This window comes from Pantherophis guttatus, chromosome 5 (assembly GCF_059756535.1).
Source record: "Pantherophis guttatus breed Tessera chromosome 5, ASM5975653v1, whole genome shotgun sequence".
Classification (NCBI taxonomy): Eukaryota; Metazoa; Chordata; class Lepidosauria; order Squamata; family Colubridae; genus Pantherophis; species Pantherophis guttatus.
In genome coordinates, this window is record NC_142067.1 from 1,534,235 (window position 1) to 1,542,500 (window position 8,266).

Below are 8,266 nucleotides of genomic sequence, written 5' to 3' on the forward strand. Positions count from 1 at the left end.
AATGGAAAGTAAAATACAGCTAGTCTTCGACGTACGACCACAATAGAGCCCAGAATTTCTATTGCTAAGTGAGACCGTTGTTACGTGAGTTTTGCTCCCTCTTTATGACCTCTCTTGCCACGGTTGTTAAGTGAATCACTGCAGCTGTTAAGTTAATAACATGGTTGTTAAGTGAATCTGGCTTCCCCATTGACTTTACTTGTCAGATGGTCACAAAAAGGGATCATGTGACCCCAGGACAGTGCAACCGTCATAACTATGAGTTGTCAAGCGTCCAAATGTAAATCATTTGGGGATGCTGCAGCGGTCGTAAGTGTGAAAAAACGGTCATAAGTCCCTTTTTTTTCAGTGCAGTTGTAACTTCGTTGTCACTAAATGAACCATTTTAAGTCCAGGACTACCTGTGTGTGTGTGAGAAAAAGTAGCCAGCAAGGAAAGGACATTATTTTAAAAAGGGTTGGGGAATCTAGCCTGATCCAGAGAGATCCCCTTTGCAAAGTGGGGAGGATTCAGCGACAGCCTCCTTGGGCGATTTGCAATTTTATTTATTTATTTATTTATTATTTAAATTTCTATACCGCCCTTCTTCTTTTGGACTCAGGGCGGTGAACAGCCCAGAATTGCTGTGAATCTGCGAAGTGGTGGGAAGCTTTGAAGTGGATCCGCTGCGCACCTCCGAAAGTCGCCCCTCCATCCCCTCCCTCTCCCCCTCCCCCTCTCCCCCTCCCCACAAGGCTGCGTTCCCACGTTCAGGAACCCGCTTCCTGGACCAACCCGTTTCCTTCTGGGCGGGCAGCGTCTCTCCAACCCTCAGCTAACCCAACGGGGAGGGTTTCGGCCCCAGAGAAGCGCGCGCGGCGCGGCTGCGGCTAACGGGGTTGAGGCGGTCGTGTGAACGCAGCTCCGCAGTGCAGAATCCGCACTTCTGGGGCCTGGGTGTTTAGGGAGATTCTCAGCCATCCAGGTCACGCCTTCTGGAAAAAAGCACCTTTTGGGGGGGGGGTCTGGAAGCCAAACCCGCTTTTTTTCTCCCGCATTGTTTGGGACAGTTCTTCCAAGGGGGCGGGAGTCTCCATTCCTATACTCAGCGATTAGCTGGCCTAAGGGGAAGGCTGGGGAGGGGGCTTCGCGCACTAAAACCTAGTCCGCCCCCAGCCCAGGCTCTGGAGAGGAGAAGAGGGGCCCGCTCGGCTGCAGCGTCCGCGGACCTCGGGCCGGAGCCCCGATATTCCGGGGTGGGTGGGTGGGTTCCTCTCTCCCGAACCCTCCCTCGCCCCCCACCCGCGGCCTCCGAAACGCCGCCGCCGCCGCTCTCTGCCATTTTCTTTGTGTTTCAAACGTGCGGGCGTGCAAACCCGTTAGCATCCCTTGAACACGCTGGCCAGCCCTGCCCCCCCTTTCCCAAGCAGGGCAGGGTCAGGGCAGGGTCCCCTCTCCCCTGTGCGGGACCCCCAGACCCCGCGGGCTCCTTACCCAACCGCTCGGCCTGGGTCGGGTCTGCGCGCGGGGCGGGCGGTTGGCGTTCCCACGCGGGCTCCACATGCTCGCTGGCTGGCTGGCTGGCGCGGCCCCCACCCGCCCACCTACCCGCCCCCCCCAAGTAACCCACCCCACCCGGGCAGGCGTGCTTCAGCCGCCCGCATTAGGCTCCGTTACAGCCTGAGCAACTCCCTCCCCGCGGAAAGCCGGAGCCGCTGCCAAGGGCTCCATTAGCCGCGAAGCAGCGGAGAAGGCGAGCCGGTGTCGGCCGCGGCTGGGCACCTGGCATCCCGCCCACCTCCCGCGGGCCACCCCTTCGCCTCTGGCCGGCGCCGGATGGGCAGAGGATGAGGAGAGATGGGCCAAGCTTGCGGGCACTCCATCCTCTGCCGGAGCCAGCAGTACCAGCCCGCCGCATCTGACCTGTGAGTTCGGCCGCGGGCAGCCCTGCGCGGAGTTGGGAGACTTCGGGCGAATGGGGAGGAGGGGGCAGAGGAGGGGGAGGAGGGGGAGGAGGGGGCGCCCGCAGGACCAGGACTCGTCCGGAGGGGGGTGGGTGGGTGGGAGGGTCGGAGCCGCAGCGAGGCGACTTAAGCCAGGCGAGGAAGGAGTTGGGGAAACGCGGCGTGGAAGAACAAAAGGATTTTGCCCGGCGGTGGGGATGGGGAGGGGGAGGGGGAGGGGGAGGGGATGGGGATGGGGAAGGGGAAGGGGAGGGAGTGGGGGGTTGGCAGCGAGCAGCGAGCAGCCCGCGCCGCTTTTCCCCGCGAGTCAAGAACGCGGGGCGCAAGAGGCAGCAAGGGAAAAAAGTTTTCCCGTGGACAAAAAGACGACACGGGACGCGGATTGCCGCCTGCAGCTGTCACGGGGCCTCGGTGACCGGGGACGTGTTCCCACGCAGACCGGGGTCGATCTAAGGCGGCCTGGGGAGACCCGCTTGGGCGCGCAGTCCCGTCGCTGTCCGCGGTGCTGAACGCCGAGAAGGAGGAGGAAGAGGAAGAGGAGGAGGAGGGTGGCAGGACGGGCCAGGGAGGGAGGGGCTGCTCCCTTCTCCGGCGCAACTTTGCCCCAAAAGTCTTCTTGGCGAGAGTCGGGGGGGGGGAGGAGACACCCCCAACCCTGGATAATTCATTGGGATCTTTCCTGATTTGCTTGCTGTTGTCTTTGGTCCTGTCTGGCTAGGAATTCTTCAGTTTAGGGGCGAAGGAAGGGGGGGGGGAAGGAAGGGAGGGGGGTTTACATTAAGAAGTGAACTTTGGCGCCCAAGAAAACTCTGGATTGAAACTAGGTTGGCTCATTTCTCAATGTGTCACTGATGCTGGACACTGGAAGCCAGTGTTGGTCAACCTTGGCAACTTTAAGACACTTATTTTATTTATTTATTAGTTTGATTTATAATACTTGGAGTAAAAATCCAAGAATAACGTCCCAAAGGTGCTTTTTCAAGAGGCAACTGGACTTTCTTGGTTTTTTCTTTGAAGACGTTTCTCTTCTCATCCAAGAAGCTTCTTCGATTCTGGACTGAAGAACTGAAGAAGCTTCTTGGATGAGAAGCCAAACGTCTTCAAAGAAAAACCAAGAAAGTCCAGTTGCCTCTTGAAAAAGCACCTTTGGACAACCCTGACCTGGAGGACGGAGAATCCCCATAGACATTCCAGAATGATGGTTGACAATATTTATTTATTATTTATTTTATTTATTTTGTCACATTTCTATGCCACCCAACTCCCAAGGGACTCCCAAATATCCAAATCAGTGGGGTTTTTTTCAACCCTGGCCCCTTTAAGATGGGTGGACTTCAACTCCCAGAATTCCCCAGCTGGCTGGGTAATTCTGGGAGTTGAAGTGCACATGGCTTAAAGTTGTCAAGGTTGAGTAACAGTGCTCTACATGCATGCAAAAATCAAGAAAAAAAGTACTGTATGTTACTTCCTTTATCAATCACCTTGCAAAGGAAAAATACAATAGATTCAATCATGCAATTCTTTAAAATAATCCCCAACTTTCTATGTTTTCCGTCGAAAGGGCTGTTGGTTGCAATGGTTTACTGGCATCACACTAGTTTTCCTTTAGTTCAGGGGTCTCCAATCTTGGCAACTTTAAGACTTGTGGATTTCAACTCCCAGAATTCCTCAGCCAGCTGTTGACTCAGACACCATAAGAGAGAAATTGAGGGTGTGTAGTTTGGCATCAGATATGTTTGGTCCTACACAGAGTTCTTGATCTACCTGTTGTAACTCAGCAACACCATAAGATATCTTAGAACAGAATAGAATGAATGTGCTGGAAGGGACCTTGGAGGTCTTCTAGTCCAGCCCTCTGCTCAAGCAGGAGAACCTATAATATTTCAGATAAGTGACTGTCTGGACTCTTCTTACAAACCTCCAGTGATGGAGCATTCACAACTTCTAGTGGCAAGCTGTTCCACTGGTCAATTGTCCTTGCTGTCAGGAAGTTTCTCCTTAATTCCAGGTGTTTTTTTTTTGTTTTTTTAAAAAATTTGATTTATATGCCGCCCTTCTCCGGAGACTCAGGGCGGCTTACAATGCGTTAAGCAATAGCCTTCATCCTTTTGTATATTTATACAAAGTCAGCTTATTGCACCCGCAATCCGGGTCCTCATTTCACCTACCTTAGAAAGGATGGAAGGCTGAGTCAACCTTGAGCCTTGGAGAGATTCGAACCAGCAGTAATTGCAGGCAGCTGGTCTTAATAACCAGCTTAATAACAGGGTGCCTTAAACCCCTGTACTACCAAGGTTGCTTCTCCCCTTGATGAGTTTCCATCCGTTGCTTCTTGTCCTGCCTTCGGGTGCTTTGGGAGAATAGATTGACCTCCTCTTCAAACTTTTAGTCAGTTGAGTTCCACAGTTTTAAAATGATTCCATGTGGCTTTTAATTTTTGATGGGGAGCCGTCCGGTGTCGGTTGAAAGACGGGCAGCTGTATAAAATGCTTTAAATGAACAAAATAAAACTGATGGCAATGAGTCTTTTGTACAGAAAAAAGAGACAGGAGTGGTAGAACCCAACCTAAAAGGTGACCAAGTGTGATGGTGAGGAACCTCAATAGATTGCCTCCTGTTAGAGGGGTGCTTTCTGTCTTATTTTGGCTAATGTTTGTTATGTTTGTAATGTTTGTAAAATTCCAGATGCACAGATCTGTTGGAAACCTTGGAAGCTCACATGATATCCCAGCTACAGAAAGTCTCAAAAGAGGGGCTCCAAAAAGGACTTGTAGAGCAGAAAATCCATCCACCATCTGATATTTATTTATATCCCATCTTTATTATTTTTTACAAATAACTCAAGGTGGAGAACATATCTAAACAGAGCTTCTTCCTCCTGGGTTGAGGGAGAGGGATTGGCCTAAAGTCACCCAGCTCCCTTTCATGGCTAAGGCAGGACTAGAACTCACAGTCTCCTGATGATTGGCCAAAAAGTCACCCAGCCCACTTTCCTGTCCAGGGAAGAACTAGAACTTCCTGTCTCCTGGTGATTGGCCCAAAGTCACCCAGCTGCCTTTCATGCTTAAGACGGGACTAAAACTCACCATCTCCTAGTCACTGACTAAAGTTACTCAACCATCTTTAATGCCAAAGGCAGGACTAGAACTCCCCTTCTCCTGGCGATTGGCTCAAAGTCACCCAGCCAGCTTTCTGTGCCTAAAGTGGGACTAGAACTCACAGTCTCCTGGCAATTGGTCCCAGGTCACCATCTGGCTTTCATGGCTAAGGCAGGACTAGAACTCACGGTCTCCTGGTGATTGGCCCAAAGCCATCCAGCTGGCTTTCTTGCCCAGGAAAGAACTAGAACTCCCTGCCTCTTGGTGATTGGCCCAAAGTCCAGGGAAGAACTAGAACTCCCTGTCTCCTTGTGATTGGCCCAAAGTCATCCAGCTGGGTTTAGATGGGACTAAAACTTGCATGCCTCAGGTGGATGTAGAACTCCTATAGAACCCTCTCTTGCTTTCTCACCTTCTGCCTTACCAGGCTGGCCTCACCTGATCGAAGCCATTAGCTTTCAGCTGGGCTCGACTACAACACCCATCAGCTCCAGTCCAACCACCTAGAGACTGCTGGCCTAGGGAAAGGGGTGGTCCCGCTGGCTGGCAGCCGTTCTCTTTTATGGAGAAAATAATGCTTTGCCTCTGATATTATGTTTCCCAACCCCTTCTGCTAATTTAGCACCAGGGGCCATGAGCTGAGAATTATCCCGTTCGGTTGGAAGGCTCTTTGATGCTGTAGATAAATGTCATTTGAGAGACCTGCTGCTGAGTTGTGTGCTGATCAGCCTTTGGCCTAATTGGTAACTTATTTCCCTCCTCCTTCCCTCCCCCCCTCCCTCCCTCCCTCTCTCTCCCCACTTCTCTATCAGCCTAGAAAACTCCCTTCACACATTATGCAGGACAGTTCTGGCAAAGTTGCTCTTCAGCAATGAAATTGTCCCTGGAGACAATCATAGGATAGTCCTAGGGCTGGAAGGGACTTTGGAGGCAGGGGAGCTGATTACATCCCAGGCAAACGGCTATCTGGGTTTTTTCTTCAGGACCTCCAATGATGGAGCGCCCACGAATCTGGGGGGCCAGATGTTCGTTCTATTTTTCTGTGTCCGTCGGTCTTCGAGTTGTCTATCTATCATATGTATCTTATCTTGTCTGTCTGTCTGTCTGATTCATGGAATCATAGAACCATAGTATTGGAAGGAACATGGGAGGTCATTTAGTCCAACCCCTGCCCAAGGCAGGAGACCTTATTTCATCCCAGGCAAATGGTCATCTGATCTTTTCTTGAAAACGTCTGGTGATTGAGGACCCACAACTCTCTCTCTCTCTCTCTCCCCTCTCTCATCTATCTATTATCTCTATCTATCTATCTATCTATCTATCTATCTATCTATCTATCTATCTATCATATGTCTGTTTTCTCTTTCCCCTCAGAGGAACACTCTTTATGTATCTCTCTCTTTCTCTCTATCACCTATCTTTAGCTCTATATCTCCATCTCTACCATCTTTCTCTCTTTATGTCTGTCTCTGTCTATCTCCATCCATCCATCCATCCATCCATCCATCCATCCATCCATCCATCTATCATCGATCATCTATCTATCTCTATCATCTTTCTATATCTATCTATCTATCTTATCTATACCATCTATCTATTATCTCTTACCTTCTATCTTATCTGTCATATATGATAGATAGACAGATGAGATAGAAGATAAAAAGACCATAGAACTTGTCTACCTCATAGGATCCTGGGGTTGGAAGGGACTTTGGAATTCTTCTAGTCCAGGGGTGGGCAATTGTGGCTCTTTTACAACCTGTGGACTTCAACTGTTCTAGTCCAACCCTTTGCCCAAGGAAAGAGACGTTACTCCATCCTGGAATAACGGCTGTCCGATCTTTTCTTGAAAGCTTCCAGCTATGGAGGACCCACAACTCCAGAGGCAAGCTATTCCACTGATTAATCCCTCCTCATTTCCAGGTTCAATCTCTCCTTGATAAGTTTCCATTAGTTACTTCTTGTCCTGCCCTCAGGGGCTATGGACCCCCTCTTCCCTGTGACAGCCCCCCAAGTACTAGAAAATGTCTATTGTGTCTCCCCTGATCCTTCTCTTCATTAGGCTAATCATAGCTAGTTCCCTTAGCCCTTCATTATACAGTTTAGCCTTCCTGGTCATCTTTCCGAAGTTACCCTCACAACGTCTTGGGAAATTCAGAGTAATTTTTCATCGGCCACATATCCTGATGTAATAATTTGGGGGGGTGTCTTATTCAACATTAATCGATTGATCCCCTATATATCTTTCTCAGAAATCCTACCAAATGTCCGAGGGAGACTGGCAGAGACAGGAGGAGGAGTCAAGCAAGGAATTAGTCAGGAATCCTTATGTACACACAAGAGGGCAAGGTCCAGTCTGTAGGAGATGACCAGTATGAGGGAGGGGTCAAATGCATCATAAGTCACAAATCCCTGCACGCCTGCAAGAGATCTAAGTCCAGCTTTCCTTGAATGTCTTTCTTATCTCCTGCTCATTTCCTTTGACTGTTAGTTGGCCAGATTCTTATAGAGATCTTAAGCTGACAAGAAATCTTTATACTCTTTTAAACTGCCCGAATCTCCTGGTTTCCCCGGCACTTAACACAATTCGCTGCTTTAATTGAACCTTATCTAACCTGGCTCAGGTGCAAACTGCCAATCCTGGAAGATTCCTGTAAAATAGGCATCGAGCAATAAAGTGGCTAATTTCAAACTCTTCACATGCAGATCTGGTTGTTCGCACCTGACACCAGATCTGCACTGAGCAAAATTTTCCCTCCCTGACCTCAAAGCCTTAAACGTCTCTCCAGGATGGCGAAAGAGCCTCTGTGGGGCAGGATATTAAAATATCAACACGGATGATAAAAGGACGGTATTTATTTGCACAGCTTGGCGGTACCTGGGGTGGGAGCAATTAGCTTTCATAAATTAACTACAAGACAACAGAGACCCTAAATTAAGTCATTTGCTTATCAGGCCACGTCAAATCCTGTTCGGTCCTCGATTGCCTTGTTTGACGTGATAAAATCACCACGAGGTAAACATAGTTGGAACGGAGAATGTGCGATTCTCGAGTGCCTTGAAATGCAGCTTCGGGGAGGCCTCTGTCTAGGCTGGAGTTTGCTCTGGCGACTGACGAGCGTGAAACAGAGGGAGCATTGTTCACAGCAAAAACAGAAGGAGATGGGTTCGGTTGTCACGGCTTCTGTGTACAAGGTTCCTAAGGTTGGACAGGGCAAATAAGTC

The 8,266-nt window shown here is 49.8% G+C and overlaps 1 protein-coding gene across 1 annotated transcript in view; it reads left to right on the forward strand.

The window, feature by feature from the left end:
* Positions 1 to 1,768: 1,768 nt before the first annotated feature.
* PDE2A (phosphodiesterase 2A) overlaps positions 1,769 to 8,266 on the forward strand; it is a 296,539-nt gene continuing 290,041 nt past the window's right edge. The window contains exon 1 of the mRNA XM_087895695.1: positions 1,769 to 1,904. Coding sequence (XP_087751821.1) covers positions 1,837 to 1,904 — 68 coding nt within the window. The 5' untranslated portion in view covers positions 1,769 to 1,836. The remainder of the gene's footprint in view (positions 1,905 to 8,266) is intronic.